The sequence below is a fragment of the Gracilinanus agilis genome, chromosome 1, assembly GCF_016433145.1.
Source record: "Gracilinanus agilis isolate LMUSP501 chromosome 1, AgileGrace, whole genome shotgun sequence".
NCBI classification, from domain to species: domain Eukaryota; kingdom Metazoa; phylum Chordata; class Mammalia; order Didelphimorphia; family Didelphidae; genus Gracilinanus; species Gracilinanus agilis.
The window spans coordinates 788611431-788637316 of NC_058130.1; the positions used below are offsets into that span (position 1 = coordinate 788611431).

The following is a 25886-nucleotide window of genomic DNA, read 5'->3' on the forward strand; positions in this document are numbered from 1 at the left end:
GTAAATTTGGACTTGAATTTGACCCTAATTTAGAACAGAAGACTACCTCCCAGAATCCAGAAGATGCCATGAAGATGCATGCAGAGACCACACACTGCTCCAAGAGATCCAGAGTGAATTTTGAGACATGGTGAATTTGAACTTTGGGGGGTTGAATGTATTCATTTTGAATGGATACTTTATGCCAGAAAAAGGGGACTACCCTCTAAATGGCTTATTGTCAATGCATCAAACATTGGTTTTGTTCTTTCTCCCTTTTATTTCCCTTTTATCTCTGAATTATTGTAAACTTTAATTTGATTATGTTTTCATGATCCATTGGGGAGACTTGTCTCCCAAAGGATCATAGGGGGGAATGTAAAGTTGAAAATACCTTGTACCCGCTTTAAAACTACATTACCCATAATTCCTGAAGCCTTTTCCTATTGGTTGTGAGTTAAAACTACATTACCCAAACTCCTTTTCACCATACCCATAATTCCTTTAACCTTTTCCTATTGGTTGTGGGTTTCGCGGGCTGTTTTTGATATGGTCATGGTGGGCGTGGTGTTGGGGCTTTTTGGAGAGAAGGTGCCGTTGTGAAGGGTGAGTTATGATTCTTCCCCAGGGCTTTAAATAAAAATCCTTATAAATATCATACTTTGGAGGCATTGAATATTAATTTCAATCTTTACAGTAGATACCTTGAGATTGAAGGAACAGAGTAAGTCATACCCTGTCAAGCTATGTATAATATTCCAAAGGTCAGAACTCAACCATTTATATTATCATTGAATCCACTGGTAAAGGAATCCTTCCTGGAAATTGAAACTGAGCATGTGAGATGGGAGGGTTTTCTCATAATTTTTGGTCTTCTACTCCTCACATTGTGTAAGGGATTATACTGGGAACTTAAAAATCCTGCAAGTTTGGAGTCCCAGATTTTAGTCACTCTATTTTGAGTAGTGTTCATCAAAATTAGTAGAATCATATTTAAAACAGTAGGAGTCACTGGTTCCCCGGGGATCCAGCTTATGTATATGAATGGAATTGGAAAAGTAGCTAGAGAAAATGAAATGAATATACTAATTCGAGTTCAAATATAAACAAAACTGACAGATCTGGTTGTGCCAGATAAATATGAGTTTTTCTTCAGCCTATTTCTCAGAACTGGAAGTAGAAAGACAAGGTCCAGCAAAAATCTTCCCTCTGGAATCCCTTTCATTTTTGAGCTGTTCTCTGATATTTTTGTATGGCTTCAGGAGAATCACATAACATTTGGGAATAAAGAGGCAGCCTAGTAATCCAGCACTGGAGGCCAAGATGGAGAAGATCTCCACAGTCACCATGTCCTTCCCTTTGGTGCTCTGATATGTGGTCAAAAAAGTGGCCCAAACACTGCAAAACACCAGCATGCTGAAAGTGATGAACTTGGCTTCATTGAAGGTATCAGGCAAGTTCCTGGCCAGAAAAGCTACTATAAAGCTTCCCAAGGCCAGAAAGCCCATGTAGCCTAGGATGCAGTAAAATGCAAAGACAGAACCCTCATTACATCTAATGATGATATAGCCATATTCAGAGTGTGTGTCTGCCTCAGGAAAGGGGGGATAGGTGCTCAGCCAGATGCCACAGAAAATCACTTGAATCCCTGCACAGATAAGAACAACATAGACAGACACTCTATAATGGATGAACATCTGGATCCTGCTCCCTGGCCTGATACTGTGGAAAGCCAGGACCACTAGTATGGTTTTGGCTAAAATGGAGGAAACAGCCACTGTGAACACAATTGCAAATACTATTTGTTGGAAGAGACAAGTGATATTTGTAGGATGCCCTATGAAGAGCAAGGAGCAGAGAAAACAGAAGATAAGGGAAATAAGGAGAGCATAGCTGAGAGTTTGATTATTGGCTTTGACAATAGGAGTGTCTTTGAACTTCACAAAGACACATAGAACCAGAGCTGTCAGTAGAGAGAAGGAAATAGCCATGAATGCCAATGTCATCCCCAAAGGTTCATCCATATGCAGGAAGTTCACAACCTTGGGAAGGCAATGATTTCTTTCCTTATTTGGATATTCAATCTCAGGACACTTCATGCAATGCTCTGCATCTGCAGGAAACAAACAGAGGTTCAAACTTCAGATTCAAAGAATTATCAGCATTCCCAGGTAGAGGAAATAGTAACAAAAGCTACCATAATTCTTTCTTCTCCCATAGAATTAAAATCTCATTTCCTCTTTGCTGAGAGACAATATCACAGGTATCAAGGCCAGACTCACTCTGTTCATGTCCTTTTTTATTGGTTTGACTTACATCATATTCATTCTCTTTATTACCTGATGAGAGCTGTTTCTTTTCTTTTAGTACAATAAAATTAGAAATTAGAGCCATTTTGTATCAAATGTAAAGATTGTGTCTTTATTCTTTGTGTTTTAAAACCAAAATCTAGATGTAGACTGTCTGCATAATCTTTCTTATTCTTTCCAGTTTCCAGTGAAGCCCCTCACATAACTAATGTATATGGATTTTACACATATTTTAGGTACTTATTCTGTATATTTATATTCATGTTTTCTTCTCCAGTGGAATCTAAGTTCCTTGAATGCAGAGATTATTTCCTTTTAGTCATATCCCCACCATTTACCACCTATACTATGACATTAAAATATTATTAGTTGATTGAACGATGATTTATTAAATAGCTGGAATATTTCTTATAGAGCAATCTTTTATTTTCTATTGAGGAAAACCATGCTATTCTATAATATATTCAACAATGAATTCTATAACTTTAAATATGTGTATAATTGTGTGGCCTAAAGCAAATTCTCAATGAATCACAGATTTAATGCAATCTCAATTGTTTTTTTTTTTTTTGATTAGTGGATTGAACATATTTTAAGCCTTTCATTCTGAGCTATAATATTTTGAAGTTTACCCTCAAAATGGAATTCTAAAAACTGTTTCTAATACCCTAGGGCAGTGATGGGCAAACTTTTTAAAGAGTGAGACAAAGAAAAGGAAATGTTCATCTGTCAGTCTGTTTCTAAGGCAACTCTTTCTAAGTTTCATTGTCTTGTATCCTACTCATTGTATTTGTCAGATTAGGAATAATGTCATAGGGCCAGATAGAACATTTCAGGGGACTTCATCTGGCCTGCTGGCCGTAGTTTGCCCATCACTGCCCTAGGAACATCCCTACTGCCAGTAGGCAATCTGTTTCATAGTCATCCTCTTTCCTCCTCCTCACTTCTCTTTTCTTTTCTTGTCATCTTCTATAACTTGAATCTTTCTTGGTCCAAACAAACCCTTGAACAGATTCTTTGATATAGGAGGTGAAATCCAAAATGACTTCTCTGTTGTTGATATCATAAATCTCTATAGAAATCCTCCAATTTTATTATGGTTTTTCAGTCATTTCTGCTGTGTCCAACTCAACACATTTGAAATTTTCTTGGCAAATTTGGTTTGTCATTTACTAATGTGAATCATTTTACATGTGAGAAAACTGAGGAAAACTTGTCTAGGATCATAAAACTAATAAATTTCTTAAGCTGAATTTGGACTCCTGTGATTAATCTAATGCAACATTTAGCTGTCTCAATTTTCTTTTCTTATGTACCATAATGAATAAGATAGCAAAGAAATAAATAGGAATTTAAATTAAATAGGAAATGAAATAGGAAGCAGAACTTGGAGTCAAGAAAACCCAAGTTTAATCCTGCCTCAGATACTTACTACCTGTATGACCACTAGTAAATCAAGATATTGAGAGATTCAAGCAAAATACTCCTTCCTTTGAATATGAGGCTATTATAGTTATAAAAATAACTATTGGAAGTATTTATCAGACTTATGATCCCATGTAGATTGATGTAGAAAATTTGCTCCAGGCTTTTTTAATGGAAAGAGAAAGAAATAATATTGTTTCTCTTGTTAATCAGGCCCAAGAAAGGAGAGCAATTCATTGGCCCTAGGAAGACCCTAAATGGAATGTTAACTTAAAACTATGCCAGGCTAGATAGGCATTACTAGCAGCAATGAGAGCTTGTTCTGATAGGTCTGTTACGTGGATGAAGTTTGAGAGTCTGAAGCAAAAATCCAAGGAAAATGTCTCCCAGGTTATGGACAGATTTATTGAACTGGGAGTTAGATATATAGACCTAGATCTTTCCAGAGAAAGGGATGTCAGGCAAATAAGGATGCTGTTTGTAAACAACTCTTATAAATTGGTCAGACACTATTTTAAGACTAACTGCCTGAATTGGGCTAATATAGACTTTGAGGAATTGAGGAGAGTCAAAAACAGCCAGATTCCCCATTTTAAATCTTAACAGTTATCAAGAAAGTTGATCACAAAAATGGAAACTGAGTTGAGGAGATAAATGTTTTAATGTCTGTAGAATTTAATCATTTTATTAATGGAAAGGAAAGGATCAGAGGAGTGAGGAAATAGATCTTTCCTAAAGAAATAATTAATATATAGCCTCCATTTAGCTGGCATTTGGCCTGTACTCTACCACAATAGTGCCAGCAGTCCTTAGTCAGTCCCAACATGGAAGTAGAGGGAGCACAATCTGTTCTGACCTTGGTTTATCAAATATTCTCTCTGCCCACTGACTCTCACATATCATGCCTGGTAAGCCAACTGTTGCTTTTCCTCCTTTCCCACCCAGGGGACTGCCTAGGTGACATTCAGTCTGCCTCATCATTCCCTACCCTAATTTCTGGGTTTCTCCTGGCTCCATTGGGCATCAAAGTTTAGATTCTATCCTCGTGATCAAAGTTGTTGAGGACTCATTACCAAAACCTCCTTCTTCCTAGATGTCACTTAATACTCAGATTAGTTTCAATTTGGACAAAAATTCAGAAGTTCTGAAACTTAACTATGTGAATTCTTCGAGTTGTCCTGGAGAGAAAGTCTTGTTTTTTCCTTACCTTGGTATAGATATTTGCTTAGTTGTGGGTGGAACAACCCACTTGAAGTAAAGCAGTTAAAGTAATATGCCAAGTTAAGTCAGAGTTCAGTTTTTGAGTGGATGGATCATACATGGCAGTAGCTAGGGTAGGAGGTGGAGAAGAAGATGGAGAAAGATATTGGGAGACAATTAAGTAGAAAGTGAGAAAGGCATGAAGAAAGAGAAGGGAAATGAGGAAAGAAATAGAAAGACAGAGTCAGAGACAAATAGAGGCAAAGGCAGAGAGACAGAGAGGGACAAACAAGAAATTGTACACAGAGGCAGAAAAAGAGGTAGAGACAGAAAGGGAGAATGGAGGAGAAAAAGACACCCTAATGGGAGTAGATGTAGTATAGAAATGCTAAAAGTTTATTTCTCTTATTTTTGATTAGAAAGAATGCAATGAAGATTCAACTGCTCCCTTCTCCTTTCCTTATTTCTGTAGCTATCAGGGATCTGGTACCCAATTTTAATTTCCTTAAGTAAAACTTCAAAGCCCATAAAACTTCACCTTCTCCAGCACAAATCTATTTTTTCAGGTACTTAGACTCTCACATCACAGTCCCAAGTATTTTTATGATGGAGAGAAATATCACTAAGAGTACATAACATACCAATTGTAGCAGGTGTGTGGCTCCTCTGTATTTGAACATAAAATCAATTTATTCTAATGACCTTTACATATTGATCCCAAACAAAGAAAACCCCTCACTTTAAGTCGCCCAACCTTCTTAATACCAGTCTATCCTCAGACATCCACACTGCCTCATTTCAATGTCTACCTCTGATTTTCAGCCTGATTGGAACACTTTTCTTTTCTTTCTTTTTTAACCCTTACTTTCCATCTTAGAATCAATACAGTATATTTGTTCTAAGGCAGAAGTGTGATAAGGACTAGGCAATGGGGGTTAAGTGACTCACCCAGAGTCAAACAGCTGGGAAGTGTCTGAATTCAGATTTGAACCCAGGACCTCCCATATTTAGGCCTGATTCTCAATCCACTGAGACACCCAGCTGCCCCCTGGAACACTTTTCTTGAGATTACTTCCCCCAGCCTTATTTTACTCTAAGTCCCCAATGGAATCTTGAATCTAACAACCTATTCTGTGGACAGCTTCAAGTCCAACTCATTTCAATGTGTCTATGTGATTATGCACGCATATATAGTATGTCTATATACATATCTATATTTATCTGTCTACATATATATATATATGTAGCTGTCTGTGTATAGGTAGAGAATATATATTTCTTTGACACATCAACCAACAATTGTATCCAGAATAAGACTAAGGGATTTTAGTTCAACAAAGAAATGAGACAAGAAATATTTTTTCCATATACTTCTCATCATGTAGGAGAATCAAAAGTATGATTTCATTTTTACTCATTTCAAGTTATTCCTCTGGATTTCTTTGGTCTCATATGACCTCTTACTTAGATAGTGATGTTCTCAGGGGTTGTAAGTGACTATACAAAAATAATTTGTTGGTTATTTTCTTCATCAATAATCATGAGAAAGGAATTCCTGGCAGAAGCTCACCCATCTGATTGGAAATCTCCCCTTCTGAGCATGGAGAGCAGTCAAAGCAGCAGGAAGGCTGCCCCTTCAAAGGAATCTTCCTGAATCCAGGACCACAACTATTACTACATACTCCACAGGGAACCTAAAACAGCAACAAGAGAGTGGAAGGCATCTTTCACTGAGAAACACTGAGGATTCAGGTAGGAAAAAATATTTTCTATGTGTCCCTTGCTTTGATAGCTATTCTCACAGACAACTAAGTGGTAGTATATAAATAGAATGCTGAGCTTGGAGTCAAGAAGACCTGAATTCAAATAACATAACATATTAGCTATGTGATCATCAGTCAATCATTTAACATTTGTCTCTGTCAGTTTGTTAAACTTTCAAATGGGATTAATAATAATACTTACCTCACAGGTTGTTGGGAAGATAAAATGAGAGAAGATTTATAAAACACCTGGCATACTTTATTAGGTGCTCAATAAATGCCCCTTCCCTTACTCTTCCTTTTATATATTTTTAAAAGAGGGTTTATTCTAGGTTAGAATAGTAGTTTTATTGGTATTTTGAAAAAGCTCTCAACAGTCATGCCTAGAAAGAGTCTAAGCATAATGACAATTGGGAAAGGTGGAGCCAAGATGGAAAAATAGCTACAGGAAGTACTAGGTGAGCATATCTTTAAAATAAACAGAACAAGGAAAGAAGCTTGGAGTTCAGCACTGAAGATATTAAAAATTTATTCCCACTTGAGAAATGGTCAAAGGATATGAACAGGTAATTCTCATATGAAGAAATTTAAACTATTTTTAGTCAGATAAAAAATTATGAAAATCACTATTAATCAGAAAATGCAAAATAAAACCATCTCATATCTATCAGACTGGTTAACATCACAAAAGTAAAAATGATAAATACTGGAGGGGATGTGGAAAAATTGTGACATTAATACAATGTTCATGCAGCTGTGAACAGATAGAGGATTCAGGAGAGCAATCTGGAATCATGCCCCCAAAGACCATAACATTGTGTATCTCCTTTAACTTAGAAATACTACTTCTGGGTCTGTATACTACAGATATCAAAGATGGGGGGAAAGGACTTAATTACATAAAAATTTTTATAGCAGCTATTTTTGTTATGACAAAGGACTAGAAACTGAAGAGATGTCTGTCTATTGGTGAATGACTGAACAAGTTGTGGTATATGGTGGTAATGAATTACTATTGTACCATACAGAATGATAAACAAGATGAACACACACACACACACACACACACACACACACACACACACACACACAGATAAACCTGAAAAGAAATATGAAGCAGTCAGGAGGTTATTGGACACAGTAATCACAAGTGTGCAATGAGGAACTGTGAATGACTTAACTATCATCAACAATGCACAGATCCAGGGCAACTCTAAGTAACCATGGTGATCTATCCATTGCCCTATCTATCTATCATGGAGATAGAGGCTATCTAATGCCCTAAAAGGAACTGTCAGTTTGAATGTGCATTGAAGCATACCATTCTTCACATTATTTTCTCCATGAATTTTTCTCTAGTGTAAGCACTATATGCCTTGTTTCACAATGTGACAAACATGGAAATATGTATTACATGATAGTACACATATGACCTATATTATGGATTGCAAAATTTCAGAAAATGATTATTCAAAATTGTTTTAACATATAATCTGGATTAAAAAGAACTTACTAGTAAGAAAAAAAGATGGTGGAATAGCAGAAAACAGTAGAGCACTCAGTATATCACAACCCCTTAAACAGATTTAGATATAAATCAGAACAAATTCTCATAAATATGTCCAAGAAAAAACTCACAGAGGTATTTTTCCAATCCAGATTGACAGGAAGTAATAGACAAAGGGATCTGTAGACAATAGAAAAAGAGTATTTCCAGGATAACGTCATATGAGTCTATGTATCTAGGAAAGAAGAGGTCCCTGACTCATATCTTCATAGGAATAAATACCTTTTGATAGTGTTGCCTATCACTATTGAGTTTTGGGTCAAGGGTCCATGTTGGAATGAGAAAAAGAATGTGTGCTCATGTGTGCCCTTCTGGGATAATGATTGCTGGTGTACTAAGACAGAAATAGATTCATTAACAAAAATATTGTGTCTCAGGTCCCAAGAGAGAAGTGACTCAATTCCAGGTTCTCTCCCAGTTTTATGTCTGCAGAGGCATAATTAGCAAAGGCAATCCTAACCCAAAGAAGTCTGCTGTTCTGTCATTCTGAACTAGTAGAGCTTCTTAACTGATTAACAGAGATAGATTCATTCTATATTGCTCAAACTCAAATCCAGGTCAAAAATTTATAGAGCTCTGAGTGAGATGGATTTGGGGAGAAGAAAAAAGAGCAATTAGACTTTACCTAGAATCAGACTGTTTCATAAACAATGACATCCCTTCCCCATCTCCAACTATACCTGACATCTTGGAATAGCACAAAAATTTTCCCCTCCCAACAAAACAATAATTAATTAATCTTTAAAAAATAACTATTCAAGATCTTCCATGTAGAGATGTCCAGAAGCTTATGCAAACAGCAGGCAAGTCCAAAGTAAGGACATATGCTGGAAGAATGAACAAATAAATAAAGGAATACCAGAATAAAGTCATTAGAATAATAGGATATTCAAGACACCAATCTAAAAGAAAAGAATTACAAAATATTTAACAGAAAAGCCTTAAAGAAACAGAGAAGTTGTGCACAAGCTAAGCTAGAATTCCTGAAAGAGATGAAGCAAGAGGTTTTTTATTTTTATTTTAAGAATTAAAATGTTTTCAGGAAAGCTTTGTAGCACTGTGGATAGAGCATCAAGCCTGGAGTCAGGAGAATCTGGGTTCAAATATGTCCTCAAACACTTTCTATAGATGTGACCCTGGGCAAATAATTTAATTCCATTTGCCTAGTGTAAGGATGCTTGAGGAACTGTAGATGATTATTATACAGCCCCAAGAAGTCCTACAGATGGAGATGGGAAGCAAAAGGAGGTATTGGTGAAACCTCCTATATGAATGGTAAGGATGTTTGCTTAGAGGCTGCTTCTATGAGCTAGCAGCTGCTTACGAATGGTATTGAATCTGCTAATAGGAATAAGCAGTTCACTTGTTCCCACCTATTATCATTGACTAATGAGGGACTGATTGTTTCCCTCAATTAATAATCAAATTGTATAATGACTTCAAAAGTGATAAACCTTGATTTCAATTTCTGACTGCTATTTGTTGGATTAAACCAGAAAATCAATAATTACGAAATCTGCCTTCAATAGTTGTCAGGTCCATCTCTAACTGACAAGTTCCTTTGGAATTCTGAGAATAAACCAGTTTCTTATATCAACTAATTTAATGGTAACAAATAAGGTAAAGGAAAGGTTGGGGTGAATAATGAGGAAAGAGAGATTAAGGATGAATCCTAGACTTTTATCTAATATATTGAATGCATAATAAATCTTCAGTATATCTAAAGCAGTTGATATCTGGAAGCCCGCTTGACAAATTGCCTGATCAGGCCAGAGGCCTGACCTTGATTGCTTGATGGTTTATCTCAGTCCATGATGATTTTGCTTTTTTTAGTTGATCTTCTTGTTGATATTTAGATTGGTATATTGGTGTTGATTTATAGATGCTGTTTAATAACTGAAGCTGGATGCTGATATACACAGAATAGTCTATGAACAGCTTAGGCAACTAACCCAGCAAAGAGGCAATCCTGAGATGAACCTGTCCTCCCACCAGTATCTCAAAATTGAGACCTTGCTGTTCTGAACTTTCCTGCTTTTATAGGCACATCTCAACTGACTTTTGGTCTCATGCCAGCTCAAATGCCCTCACTGCATTTTTGTGTTCCAACCTATTAACTGGCAATCATGCTGGCCAAAATGGTTTCTTACAGAAGTATTTACACTAACCCTTAGTAAGAGAGAAAGTAAGGATTTAAAAAGTGAATAATTTGGCAAGGAGGACTTGTCAGATGGCATCCCAACAGGGACCCCCAGGATGCAAATTGAGGAGTTATAGGTAAGGGATACCTTCCCCTCATGGCAGAGCGTATGATTTGTAGAGCAGGAAGACAAAAGTTGGGAGTAATAAACAGGGTCAAGTCACCTCTTAAATATGAAGCTAAATCTGTTCTCCTTTTTTCAGAGGCATTTAGTTTAAAAGGACAAAACCTTTTCCTTACCCCCCCCCCAAGAAGTAGCTAGCTATTCCACATTTCTTTAACTTATCCAAAAAAACTGGTTCAATGAGGTTCAAATCAAGCTCTTTCTGAAGCTCAGGACCATAGGATAGATATTTCTCTCCTTATTGCCCTTTTGATTTTACCAACAGTATATACTCCCACTGCAGTAATTTATCTCTAGCAATGTGGCATGCATGAGAATTATTCAGGCAGGTATTAGAGCCACTTTGTAGTAATAATCAGGAACCTATATCCTTATTAGACAATTATCCATGAATTTATGTTTCTTTTCTTGTTCCACCTCTTCCTCCACTTACCACTGGTGCAAAACCCCCTCAGTTTCTCAGAAGAAAGTGTGTGTTTGTGTGTGTGTGTGTGTGTGTGTGTGTGTGTGTGTGTGTGTGTGTGTTTTAGGAAGTAAACTCAGAAAGCTTTCAGGCTCTGTATACCATTTGAACATGTAAAGAACCAATTTAGAACTGAGATTTGTCATTGTCAACCTTAGCTCTTTACAAAAAGTTAAACATTTTTCTGATTAACTAGCTCCTGTGATGTAAAAAAAGCCTGTTCTTTTTCCTTTAAGTTAACCTGAGAAGCAGAAGAAAAGAATTTGAAGTGAAACAGTTGTGCAGAATATTACTCACAAGTAGAGAAATAGTGAAAACAGAGAAATAGTTAGGAACAAAAATAAGAAAATTCTAGTAATCATTTGTAATGCCAGGGGACTGTTTAAGGAATGAAATGACCCCCTCCTTAGTGGAGGAAAAAAAGTATAAGGCTATGTTCTATGTTGTCAGAGAGCATAAGAAATACCTGGGAAGATATGTCTATGCTGTCTGTGTTGTCTGTCCGTGCACGCTGGGAGGTTTTAATTTTGGGGAAAAAAGCCTCAGATAGAAGAGGTAACCATTCCCCCTTCTTCATTCATTCTGGAAAAATGGAGAAGGCAGAGAGAGACTAGGAAATTCAAAAAGCAGCATTTTTTGTAGATTTCTGTGGAACTTTTGAGTCTCCTAAACTTTGAGATAATTTAATTGATTACACAAAACAACAAAATAAACTAAATTGTCCAACATTTCTTTCTTCTATTCCTTGCTGGCCATGAGGAAAGAAACATAGAAATGAAAAAGAAAATAAAAGGGATAATTTAATCCCACAATTAGACAAGATTAAAAGCTTATGGTTCATGTATATGATTTTGGAAACCACAAAATGATTTTGGAATGTAATCATGGAACTAAGTTAAAGAAATTAAAAGTGAGTGTTTTAAGGTTTAAAGTGAAAAAAAGATTTATTCTCATTCTAAGATTTGGAATGAACAATGGTTAGAGATTTAAATGTTTAAATATACTTAAAATGTTTGTCATTTGAGTAAGTTGACTTTGAGGATTGACTGAATGCATTTAAAAGCCAGCCTGATGCAAAAAAGATGTTTGTCTTAAGTAAGCAGATGAGCAACAAACTCTTGAGAAGTGCTATGTTCACTGCTTAATAAATATTAGGGTTAGGGGCAGCTGGGTAGCTCAGTGGCCTAGACATGGGAGGTCCTAGGTTCAAATCTGACCTCAGATACTTCTTAGCTGTGTGACCTTGGGCAAGTCACTTGACCCCCATTGCCCACCCTTAACACTCTTCCACCTATGAGCCAATACGCAGAAGGTAAGGGTTTAAAACAAACAAATAAATGAATGAATAAATAAATATTGGGGTTTCAAGAATGAGTATAAAATGTATAAGAATTTAATATCAACTTATTAGAAGATCTGATGTAATATAGAGGACTTGTCAAGGTGTGACCTTAAACAAATTGTTCAATCTCCCCGAGTATCAATTTACGCATGTTTAGAATGGAGGGTAGTGGGCTAGAGGTCTCTTCATTAGGAAAACCTATGTTCCTATTATTAAAGTAATTATATATTTTCTATTCATGAATATATTCAATATAGTGTAAATCAAATAAAGAAAGAACTTTTGCATGAATAGAAGAACAAATTTAACATTTAAAATATCTCTGACCTTTGAATCTGAATAGCCCCACACAATGGCATCCTCATGAATTGTGAAATCTTGGCCAAGTGAAGCCTTGGGGACAAACTGCCCAACTTTCACCAGAGCATCAGTCTCCTTAGGAAAGAACACATAGTTCATAATGGCATATTGAGCTTCAGAACTTCTAGTCTCATCCACAAACACCTGTTCACCAGCATTGTTGTTAAATTGGGTGTTTTTCAGGAAGGAGTGCAGCTGAAAGGAAAGATAAATCCTCATCACTGGCTGGTTCCTGAAGGAAAGATTAGCCTTGAAGTACGATCTATGAGTCATATAAGAGATGTTGCATCTATTTTTTAGTCTTAGGGAGTTTAGTAGTCTTATTTGAAAGTGTGATAAAACCAAGCTTCTACTTGGACATGTACTTCTGAAACTCAAAATACTGCTTTAAAAAAGCTCCCAGGCTTGTAACCAGTTTCATCTTTGACTCCACTCTTTCTCTCTCATTCCTTTTATCTAATCTGTTGCCAATATCCATTGATTTTACCTTTGAGATATCTCTGAAATATGCTCTCCTTTTCTGCTGTGATACTTCCAGAACCATATTATGTTACATCTAGACTAATGCAATACTTGTAGCCTATAGGTGGGTCTATCTTGTGGGAAGCCAATAAGAGAATAGATAAAAATCTGAGTTTCCTCTTTTGACCCCTTTTGTAATCCTTGTGATTTCTTGTTGAAAAGTATTAAGGCCTTATTGAAAAGCTTTAAGTTCCTAGCTAACCAGTAGTTAAAAGGTTAACATTCTTCTCCTTTGGTCAGAAATGCAGCAAAGGCTGAAACCTTAGTTAGCTGGGTCATTTGCCTCTGAGAAAAGTATTCTCAGACTTGGCTTGTTGATAACAAATCTAGCTGAAAGTCCAGCTTGGTTCTTATCTTCACCTTAAAGCTTCTAAGCCTGTTGTATTGTCTATGTTAAAAATACAGGTCTTTGTAGATGTGGGAAACTATCCTTGTGCTTTTGGGTGAAAGTGAGTTTGAATTTCTTATATAATAAACTTGTGACTCAATGGCACTTCGGAGAAGCAGCTATGAGTTAACAGTCAAGATTGTCTCCCGTGTCCTATTGTTTCCTTATCAACTAAGCCATCCTTATCAGATTATCAGAGATGATAAATAGATCTCAAGACTATCTGACAAAAATCCAGTACATCCTCCAATCAGCCACCAAAAGTAATATTCTGAAGTGTAAGTTTTACCATGTCCCTCCCCTACTCTCTAAATGCTACTGGCTTTCTATCTTATCCAGGATATCAGGCAAAATCTGTATGGCATTCAAAGAACTAAATGTACTAAATCCAATCAGCTACATTTTCAGCCTTCTTATACTTCATATCACCTGTTCCTACCTCCTCTTTAATCCAATGACATTGACTTCCTTTTTGTTCCATGAACAAGACACTCCATCTCTTGGTTCCAGCAGACATATCTCCTAATTATCTATTCCTGCAATTCTCTTCCCCTACATCTCTCTTTCCTGGCTTCCTTCAAGTTTCAGCTCAAATATCATCTTCCAAATCCATCTTAATTCTCTTGCTTTCCTTCCATTATGATTCCCCACTAAACACATACACCTTTATATATGTGTATGTTACTCCTACAGGTTAGGATTGAGTGTACAGAGCCAGGTGAATGGCCTTCTTAGAGGAATTGGATGGGAAATATAAGAGAAATTAAAACTAATCTTCTCATTGATTAATGAGTTTATATATTTAAAAAACTCCAAGATGTTTTATAAAAATGATTATCTCACTGATTTCTTTTTTTGAACCATGCCTAAAATATTTCCCATTGTGAAATATCTAAAAGTTATCATCCAATCAGCTTGAATCAATCAATCAATCAACATTAATTACCTATTAAATGCAAAAAATTGTGCTCGGTGCCATGCTTAAAGTCCTGCAAAAAGATAAATCTCACTGCTTACATGCCATTATTCTTTTGGACAGGAAAAATCAGATGTATGTTTGTCCTGACATCATATATATCCATTCACTGCTCCTCTTGGGAAAACAAGTTTAATCTCTCTTCCACATAATAATCTTTCAAATTCTTGAACAAATCTACCATGTTCCAGTTATTTGAATGCTTTCTTCCCCAAACTAAGTTTTACCAGCTCATTCAAGTGATCACCATATGATAAGGAGAAAGAAGTCCCTTCACCTGTCAATCTTCCAACAGATATTTCCTTTTAAGTTCCACTCTATACTGTACTTTACTTATAAGTAAGTATTGAACTATTATTTAACTTATAAGTAAGGTTAGCCCCTATTATACAGAAAGTTGATTCTAAAAGATATTTGATTGCCAATACAACTTCCCTCTATAATATAAACATAAACTTTTCAGCATAATGAGAACAAAAGCTAAATCACCTTCCCTTACTGTGTAAAATACTAAAAAAAATTATGAGTACTGTTTTAACTAGGTACATGCTTAGAAACTTGCATTTAACTATACTCCCAGAAGACATTTTTTGAAAAGTGTTTAGATAGACTGTTACTATGTTTTAAAAGGGAATGGAATCATAGCAAGATTCGGTTTAGCTGCCATATGTAAAAATAAAACTATCAAATTGAGAGGGAGATTTATTGAGGTAAAGAAAGGAATAAGAGAACTACTTTCCTGAGAGACTGATTTACTTCACTGTCATGAGAAGGTCTAAAGAGAATTTTGAGAGAACTAACTTTATATAATCCTGTGAAGATATTCTAAGGCTAATTTTTGATAGATTTTAATATCTGGAAAGATTTGACTGATAAGAGTGGTTTTATTTCATTATTCTTTTAAAAATAACAATATCCACTAATAGAGATGGTTTTATGCAAAATCTTTTTTATCATTGACATGTTATTGAAGTATTTCTTTGAATGATTTGTTGCACTCAATAAAATGTGTGGTCAATAGGATTAACATCTAAGCCAATGATTCCAGGAACTAGTGAAACAGATTATTAAAAACCTATAGCAAAAGAAGGATCTCCAATTCATTTATAAATTTGGATGAGAGTTCTATTAAATGATTAATGAGAAAAAATGTCACTAATAATTCACGAGGAAATACAATATCTCACATTTGATTGCTTTAGAATACAAAATGAGAATTAGTGAGAAAATTACTAACAGGCAGAGAGGTTATGAGGACTAGACATTAGCCTGGTTGTCAACCAGTATTGGACATTTTTACCTTAACCAGGCCCACCTAGGCAAATGATGAACAATTTTTCAACAATTATAGGCACCACAAAATGAGATGACTTTTCTTTGAAGGTAATAGGTTATATACCACAACTGGCAGTACACTAGAAAAGTTGTTGCAAAAGGGGTTGCTGTCCAGATACATAAATGACTATTAGATGGCACCTAAAGTCCTTTCTAATTCCAAGACTCTGTGAAAGAAACAACAATCATGAGTTTCACGTGAAAAATGACTAGTGTTAGAAATTAGCAATTCAATATTTAAGGAACATCAAATCAGAAAATTTGAGAGCAAGAAGGAACTTCATCATCTATCTTGTTCCACTGTTCCCTAAACACACCCATCCGTTCAATATTACCTGCCAGGAAGGAAGTACTATATATTCTTCATCTCCCATTGAATTTTTCTCTGATTTTCTCATAAATACTTCATGGAGAGCCCAAGCCACAGCATAGACAGTATTGTAGATGGTGTAACTCAAGCCAGACATGGTCATATCAAAGGAAGACAAAGGCAATGTCTCCAATGAAGCATTTGGTGAACAAATCTCTCCCTCTGAATTTTCCATTTGATTTGAGCAACTAAAAGCTGAGAGCCAGAATCCCCTAAGTAAAATGTCATCTGGGTATTTATAAGGTGTAATTGTCTTAAGAAAAGTCTTGAATTGAGGGATTTCACTTGTCAAGTATGAAAACATAAGAGCCCCATGGAAACCAGGACCATTATGATGTACAGGTCTCATGGTAATATCCCAGTGAGAGGTGGCAATCCACACCTTACATGTCATTAATAAAGGAATTTGTGAGTATCTCATAATCATTAATGAATCTGTGTCACCATGGATGACAATCACCTTGGTTGATGATATTAAGATCCTGGGCATGAAGGTCTCATGTGATTCCATATGTCTTCTCTCACTGACAGGAATCTTCTCTGTGAAGGACATACAAACACCATTTTTTACCATTTCCTTTTCTATTTCCCAGAGAAATTTCTCACCTCTCATGTCATTGACGACAATCAGACCTATCCAGTTCCATTTAAAAAATACTATTAGGCGGATAATACCTTGGTGAAGAAATGAGTCTTTGGGGGCCATCTGATAGAGGAAAGGAAACTGGACCTTGTCATTAAGAACAGAATCAAATGGGCCATAGCTGATCTGAATGAGAAAGAAATATGAATCAGTTTGACATACAGTAATGCTGAGAGAATTGAAGTAAAATGGAAAATGGACAGTTTTGCTGATAGAAAAAAATAATGTAGATTTTAATCCATTGTTATGTGTTATTTTTAATCTGAAAATCCCTAAATTTATTCCTCTCTATGAAACCTCAAAAATATTTATTAATGAAGACAGTTTTGAGATTCTTTTGTTTGCTATACTCCAATTTGTGTGGATTTCCTTTGCTTTCCAAAGGGAACAGGATATATACTAACTTCCTTATTGGCTGACTATAGATTTCCAGGTTAGATCTATTATATATTATTGAGGTTGAGGTAATGTTTTTTTTTCCTTCTTAAATAAAAAGAAAACAGACAATCAGGGCTGGACATACAGAGCAGGGGAAAGGTCTCATTTCTCAGAACCAGAGGTCTCAAACAAACCTCTTGATCCTACAGCAGTGGTGGCCCCTCTGGCTGTTAACTTTTCTGCTTTCATTTGCTGTATTATATATATATATATATATAATTTGGTGAGAGTGGGGTGGATGGCCATAGGACACCCAACCAAGAGGCAGGAGCAGAGAGAAAGTACAGTATTGTACAGAAAGTTAACATAGTTTATCTGGGAATGCAGGTTTCTTTCAGAATTTTTTATGTAAATTTGAATTGCATAAATGTGAATTTCTGTTCACTATGTGTATTCAATAACTCTCTATTTAATGCTTCATTCTAGATTTTTCCCTAAGAATCAAAGTCAAAATTGCTAGCATTGTTATAAATACACAATCTCTTCTTTAAAATTAGGATATTTACCCTTCTCCAATCTTGTGCTATCTCTTACATTTTCTGTGATTACTTAGGTATGAGAGTGTTTTAAAATCATTTAGAAAAAGCAACTGCTAAGAACCTGGAAGACATGGGATATACCTAATTTTTTTAACTGTGATATATTTGATGCCCATTATAAATTCTTATTTAGAGGGGATATGTGTTTGTGTGGGCACTAAATGTTAGGACAGCTGGTTAAGTTGAGTAGGACTGACTGTATAAAAAATAGTGGTTTGTGAGGGCAGCTAGGTGACTCAGTGGTTTAACTTCCAGGCAGAGAGGAAGGAGGTCTTTGTTCAAATCTGGTCTCAGACACTTCTTAGCTGTGTGACCCTGGCCAAATCACTTAATCCTTATTGCTCTTCTGTCTTGGAACCAATACATAGTATTTATTTAAATAAGGGTTTTAAAAAAGAAAGAAATAGTTATCTGTAACAAAAAAGGAAAATGATAAATGTTGGGGGGTGTGTGATAAAACTGGGACTCTAATACATTGTTGTTGGAGCTGTGAATTGATTTTAGGAGAAAAATTTGGAACCAGGTCCAAAGGATAATAAAACTCTGCATGCCCTTTGATGCATAAACAATACTATTAGTTGTATATCCAAAAGAGTCAAAGATGGAGGGGAGTGGACTTATTTCTACAAAAAAAAAATAATTAGAGTAGCTCTTTTTGTGGTGGCAAAGAACTAGAGACTGGGCATCCATCAACTGAGCAATTGCTGAAAAGTTTTTTTTTCACCTTTTTCCACATTGTCACTTTTATGAAGTGATGCAAATTAAAAAGAGCAGAAGCAGGAGAACATTGCACACAGTAATAGCAAAATTATGATGATCAATTGTGAAAGACTTAACTATTATCAGTAGTGCAAGGACCCAGGAAAACTCCAAGAGGATCCTAACAAGAAGGGTTCTCCATTGCCCTAGCAGGAACTGGTGGAGATGGAATACCATTCCTCATGGTGTTTCTTCCATGAATTTTTTTTCTCTAGAGTATGTCTTCTTTTACAACATGATGAATATGGAAGCTTATAGATAGGTAAATAGTTAGATAGATAGATTTAAAAAAGAAAATTGAATCAAAAATATTAAATATTTATCTGTGGTAAGGAATTAGTCAGCAGGAAAGCAGGTTATATGGCATAGGTTTTCCCAAGGTGAGAAGGAGGCAGTTCCAGAGGTGGAGGTTGTTAGTTGATTTGAAATTAGTCAGCAATATCCTATGAGAAGTGGGTTTTGGAAGACCAAAATTAAATCTTATTTCTCTCAGTGAGATCATTTGAAAATACACAACTTGATTTTTCTAAGATCAAATATTATTTTTAAAATATGTATTTATAATTACTAATGTTTAAGACAAATTGAAGGATTCTGTTATAAATAGCAGATAATGGGGCAGTTAGGTGGATCAGTGTATTGAGAACCAGACCCAGAGATGGGAGGTCCTGCATTCAAATCTGGCTTCAGACACTTCCTAGCTGGGTGACCCTGGGAGAGTCATTTAACCCCCATTGCCTAGCTCTTACCACTCTTCTGCCTTGGAACCAATACACAGCATTGATTACAAGATGGAAGGTAAGGGTTCAAAAAATAGCAGATAATGTTACAATCACTACAAAATCTGTTAAAGGAATTTCTCTCAAATTTCAATCTTTTGGTCTGCTGCTGTAACAAATGCTCCTATTTCATGAAATAAAGTGTAAAGAGAATTAAAAGACTTTGCATTTTAAGAATATTCTCACTGGCTAAATCACTTTGAATGTGTAATGGAAGTAGAATGATAATTTGGAAAGAGAGGTAGGGCTTATCCTGAAAATCATGTGGATAGGATGTGGCACTTGAACCATCAGTAGCAGTAGCAACCAAGAGAGCTTTTAAGGGAGAAACAACTAAAGGGATAAGATAACTGGTCATCAGGGGATTACAGAGGATGAATATGCTAGTACTTGGCATAGATGCAGATACTGTTAGGAAACTCCCTTGCCTATACTCACTTCTGGGTCAGAGTTTAATGTCAGAGAGGACTGTTTGGTACAAAGGGATCAGGGATTCTGAGGAGAAGTAATGCTTGTGGTCCAGGAGTAGCAGGGTGCCTGAGGCGTAAAATAATTTGCACCAGCAATGGAACAAAGGTCAGTGATTACATCATCTTGGATGGACCAAAAATTTCCTACAACTACCTCTGAAAATAGCAATGCAAAAAAAAATCAAATCTTTGACTTAATGATCAAAATGAAAAATAACCTGGAAAAAATGAGGAAATGATAAAAAAAAATCCAACAATAAATATTTGCTACAGTGACAAGGAATATAAAAACACAAACTCAGGAGGAAAAAATGAAGTCAAAATAGCTACAATGAAAGACTCAAAGGAAATTAGTATGTTATTATTAGGAAATTAGTACTCAAAGGAAATATGTATTTCAAATGAAGTACATATATATAACTTGGACAGAAGCCCAAGAGATAATATATTTTTTCAATCAAAGTGACTGTTTCACCTTGTCAAAATGTTAAAACATAAAAGAATAATAATAAAAGAATATTAGGGAAAGAAATTTATAACTTTGTAAAAGAGGCAAAAAATGCTAAAAAATAAAATCTCAGTGAAGAAAATAAAATCTGAATTGGGCAGGTAGAAGCTACTCACTTCATGAGATATCAACAAACCTTAAGAAAAAGTTAAAAGAAGAAAAAAAGAGAAGAAAATGTGAAATATCTTATCAGAAAAACAACTGACCTCAAAAATAGTTTGAGGAGGGATAATTGAAGAATTACTGGGAGAGATTTCCAGTTTCAGGAATCAAAATGAAGGTTGAGGAACTTTCCAAACTTGCTGAAACCCACCTTCAAACAATAACATAAAACCCAACTCAAAACAAATTCTGATATGGCAGAACCAAGAAAAGACAGGATGAAGCTGCTTCAATCCCAGAAAATCTAGACAACAGGAATGACCTTTTTTGCAGGAGCAAAAGTGGATAGCACCTCCAGAGAAAGAATTCATGATCTCTGAGTACAGATAGAAACATATTCTTTGCAATTTCTTTAATTTATTTTTGTTTTTTTAACAGTACTAATGTGGAAATGTTTTTGTATCATATTTGTAATTGATATCATATTGCTTGCCTTCTCAATAGGTAGGAGATGGGTAAGATGTTTTAAAAGATAAATGTTAAAAAAATAAGTGTAATTAGGAAATATTTGAGTTTGGATGTTTTTTTTTTCTTTTTCACTCTGGTATCCAAAAGTATGACTAGAATTCACTAATCTCAATGCTAGAGAAATCATAAATCTACCCTTAGTTACTTCTTCAAGGTCCATAAATAATGAATCTGCATCTGTGGGCTATTTTGGTAATAAATAATATTGAGTGAAGTTATGAAAGCTTTCAAATAGGGAATGTGCATATAAATGGAGATAGCTCCCTCCCTCTTTCTTTTTGACAAACTAAAGAGTGACCTTCATTTCATTTAAGTCAAGGACTTACACTTTCCCTTATCTCTGTTCCAAGAAGTCATCCCTACTCTTGTTCTTGCTTTTGAAATAACAAAGCAGTCAGATGCATGACTAACAATGGTAAAGTGCTGTAAGCAGCCAGGCTGAAATATAAATTAGCCCACCTGTGAATTCAGTGCTGATAAAAGATTCCTTCCAGGCTCTAACATAAGCCACATTCTGAAAGGAATTTCCTTATACCACATGTATCAATGAATCTTCTGTGCCCTTTAATAAAGTTAATGGCCTATTTGTGAGCAATGCCAGGAATTTATTTTAACACTTGAATATTTTTTAAAGTATTTAGAGTGCTCTTAGCACAGCATCCTAGATACTCTTATGATTGCCCTCCAAAACCTGTAACTACTATAGCCAGTGTTCATATGCTCAGCCTTCCTTTCATAAAAGCAAAGAAACAAACAAACAAACACTGTTCTCAGTACATTCGGAATTTATTCAGGAATAACATTAATGGTCTAAAATTTAAATGATGTTGAAATGTGAAGCACATAGCTGAGAGATAATAGACAGATTGATTATTTACCTGCAAGTCCAGACCTGTAAGTTGTATTTCTCACTCTTGCAATTGTGAATTGTGAAATGATGAGTAAACATTTTTGCTTTTCCAACCTTCAGCTACCTCATATGTGTAATGGAATAGCATATCAAGGTTTACTTTCAGAAACTTTCATGGACTGAAAACTAAATGATTCCAGTTCTATTTATGGCCTAAGATTTATATGGTGCTCTAGGAGAGGTCCATCTGATGATTGAGTTTGCTACATGAGTCAGTGGCTAGAACAATGATATTTTAGAGACTGAGTGTCCAAACTACAACCCTTAAGAGGCACATAAGCCACCTCCTTATCCCATAAAGGGAAGGGAGGAAGCACTCTCATTTGGCTGCTTGGCAAAGGAGTGGGTGATGTGAGAAATGTCCTTAGGCATGGTTGAGAGGGAGAGGGAAGCATCCCATTCTGGCATGAGTACCATAGGTCTGCTGACACAGGGCCTAGAGTGTTAAATTGGTGTCAAGAAGACCTGAGATCAAATTCTGTCACAACAATTTTATTAGATGTTTGTTCTTGGATAAGCAACCTAACTTTTCTCAGTCTCAGTATCTTGATATATAAAATAGTGGTGATAATTATACCTAATTTTTAGTGTTCTATGTATATATATATATATATATATATACATATATATATATGTGTGTGTGTGTGTGTGTGTGTGTGTATTTATGTATGTAAAGCATTTTAAAAACCCTTATGGACTTCAAAATTCCAATTATTGTTTTATTATTGTTATTATTATTATTGTTGTTGATAGAGGCAAGGAATTTACCAGTTTTAATATTACTCACCTGGGGAAACTTATAGAGGTTAAGCAGTATCCCCATTTGGACAGAGAGAGCTGATGTGGCTCCTCCAATAACTGCCACAGACTTGTCCTGTTCCCTGCAGCTGTAGTTAGGGATGAATTGGTTTGGACCCGATATCCACTTCAGGGAGCTCTCCAAGGTTCTCTCATCACTGTGGTAGGTGTTGTAAAGGTGGAATCCAAGGGAAATGTTGGGCAACACTTTGGGGTCCCTGTTAATCTCCTCTATAGCAAATATTAAAGTCAAGGCCTGTTGGTAATTTTTGAGCAGCCACCTGTGGGAGGTGAGGGCATAGAACATTAACAAAGTCATCAATAAGAATGCTTTTTGGAAGGATGAATCCTCTAGCCATATGAATGAAAACTCAGAACTCTGAGTGTTGCTCAGGTCATTTAATTTGTATTAAAAATAGCATCCACTATATGGATTGTTCCTGTACTCTTCCCTTTTTGTGATTCCTGAGATAGTGATGACTATTTGCTTTAAATTCTTATGTGACTCTGCCTGCCTGAGTCACTAACTCATTCTATAAATCTACAAATATATATTGAATATCTAGTAGGTACTAGATCTTTTATAGGATCTACAAGGTGTTTGACCCTAGATGGTCTATTGTATAGCAGAATATAGAATATATACTCAAATAACTGAAATACAAAATAGGGGAGGATGTGTTCAAGGCAAATGGCACAGAGAGCTAAGAAATCTGAGCAGAAAGAGAGACTCCATGCTCCTGAAGAAATAAGGAAAGTATTCATGGAGTGAATCATGGCTCAGAAAAGATGAGAATAATTTTGAGATATGGCTCTCTGAGGAAGAAATAATTCCAAATGATACAAACAAGTTTCTACAGGTGTAGGAATAGAAAGTACCAAACATTTGGACTCCCAGTATCTTACTCAGGTTTTAGCTATCACCAATAAAAGGTGAAGTCTTGATTCAGCCTTCCTTCCTTCCTCATTTTCTTCTCTTCCAGTATAGGAATTGAGAAGAATAGAAAATCAAAGTCATTTCAAAGATTTCAAGTAAGTACCAAATCTTTAATGAGGGAGCCAATGACAAAGAGAAAATACTTCTATTATTCTTGGAAATGTTTTAAAAATATATCCAACCTTGTAAGAATTCTCCAGCAGTTACCACCTCTCAGACAATCTAGGTCTGAGTTAATGGAGTCAAAATTAAGCATGACAGAATATCAAATCATACCTACCTCACTTAACATAACAGCATTCACAGCTTAAATTCTCTCTTGAGAATTCCCTAGTTCAGTTTCTGAGAAATTGAGAACCTGTATTAATCCTTTTCTACTTTTATTCATTATCTATTCAATTTGAATCAGGGAAGAGAGAGGGAGAGTCCCTGCCTTCACTAAGAATCATGGTTCTAAAGCAAAATTCAAAAGCTACCTAGATTTTAAAAGGACATTTGACTTAGGACAGGAGTTTTGTTTATAGTTTTGCCAAAGGATGGAATTCTTTACCCACTAAACCAACCCACCAATTCTGCATAGTGGGTGAATAATACAGAGTGGGGTGAAAAAAGAATAATAAGAAGCATATTAAGGCATTAAAAAGGTAACCAATGATTAAAAAGACTGAATGATTTTTTTGTCTTTTAGATGAAAAAATAGACAAATATTTATGAGGAAAGAAATGTATAAAGAGAAATGAGGGAACTCAGAGGTACTTTAAAAAGTGATTAAAAGTATGAGACTTATCAGAAGCATTTGTCTACAACAAGGAACAGAAAGAGGTCCAAATGCTCATCTGCCAAAGAACCATCAAATGTGTCTCACAGTCAATTTCCCACAACCAAAAAACAGTCAATTGCTAATCTTCTTCTCCTTAACTATCATAAAGTGAAATTGCTAGCAATTGTTATATTTTAGTTGGATTCCTGTTGTGTAGATGTAAAGAGGTTCATATATGATTTTGCAATGCTACACACAAAGTTCCTCCTATGTAAACCAAGGTTTTTGCAAAGGGAATTGATACAGGAGAAAGCACAAAAATAAGACCTAGCCCTCAGCAAAATGTCAATATAGCTTGTCAAAGTCCCAAGAGAAAATCCAGTTCTACTTCTCTTGGATGCCTAGTTCAAACAAACTGCCAGAGAGAAAAAAAAATCCCTTACATAGCATATGGAGAAAAATCAGAATATTCCAGCCAGACATCCCTGAGAAATAGCAGGCATTCCATAGACATTTCTAAATCTCACATAGCACTTGTTACAACAGTATTTAAGGCATACATTTTTCTTCCCAATATGCTCAAATCTTCTGAGCTATGTCTCAGTTTCAGGCTATGTCTCAGGTTGCTCTAGTAACTGTTTTTAGGTTTCTCTGGCCTGGACTGAAGAAAATTATAAACTTGCACACCCCTCAAGAGGGAGACCTGTCAATATATCTTTCACTGGAAGAGAAAAGGGAGTGATATACCATCTTAACTGAAGAAAGTGGTCTCAGGATTCCCTAAAGGACTGTGCTCATTTATTATCATGTGGGAAAATGCAGGTAGGAAATATGAAAGCTCCCTTTCCTTTGAATGGGATAGATTTTCTCTTTGCCCAATATCAATACATTCAATATCAATGACTCTGCCCAAGGATGGGAAAGGGAATATATCTCAAGATCTTCTGCTGTTTGGGGGCATTAATCTAATTACACGGGGTCTCAGAACTCCTAGCACTGATTATCATCCTGAGGTCAGGACAGGGGAATCAGTATGATAAAAGAGTGAGCTTGCTCAGGACTGAACTTCCTAGATATGGGCCTTTTGGGGGAGATTTTGGAGGAAGAAATAGAAGAGAGAAGTTTTCTCTGTTTAATGTTGAAAGTTAAGCAAATATGAGGGATACAAACAATGTAAAAAATGAGAAAAGAAAAGAGAGAGAACAACACCCACTATATCAGGTTGCTTAGGCTTGCCCTTCTGAAGCTCCATCATATAAAGACCTCTTTTTTACAATAAAAAGGAATAATACAATAAAAAATGAAAAGAAATTTAAAATAAAAAAGGAACCCACAAGTATAGAGCCACACTTACTTATAAGGCTTACAAACTTTGCTGGGAGGACTTTCAAA

General features: G+C 35.7%; 1 protein-coding gene across 1 annotated transcript; it reads right to left on the minus strand.

Moving 5' to 3' along the window:
- Positions 1–1136: 1136 nt before the first annotated feature.
- LOC123230483 (vomeronasal type-2 receptor 26-like) lies at positions 1137–25886 on the minus strand. The gene is made up of 6 exons (XM_044656630.1): positions 25849–25886; positions 22787–23078; positions 16289–17092; positions 12700–12927; positions 6484–6607; positions 1137–2092 (listed from the first exon to the last, which is right to left on the minus strand). The coding sequence occupies exons 2-6, from the start codon at positions 22820–22822 to the stop codon at positions 1137–1139; spliced, it is 2148 nt and encodes a 715-aa protein (XP_044512565.1). The 5' UTR covers positions 22823–23078; positions 25849–25886.

What these genes read in the sequence shown, in the direction of transcription:
- LOC123230483 (XM_044656630.1), bottom strand. Translation starts at nt 22,822, where the DNA reads ATGGGGATACTGCTTAACCTCTATAAGTTTCCCCAG. An exon ending in TAGTACTTCCTTCCTGGCAG is followed by an intron (nt 12,928 to 16,288) that starts GTAATATTGAAC and finishes CTTTCCTTTCAG; the next exon opens with CTGCACTCCTTCCTGAAAAA. An exon ending in GGAGATTTCCAATCAGATGG is followed by an intron (nt 2,093 to 6,483) that starts GTGAGCTTCTGC and finishes TGTTTCCTGCAG; the next exon opens with ATGCAGAGCATTGCATGAAG.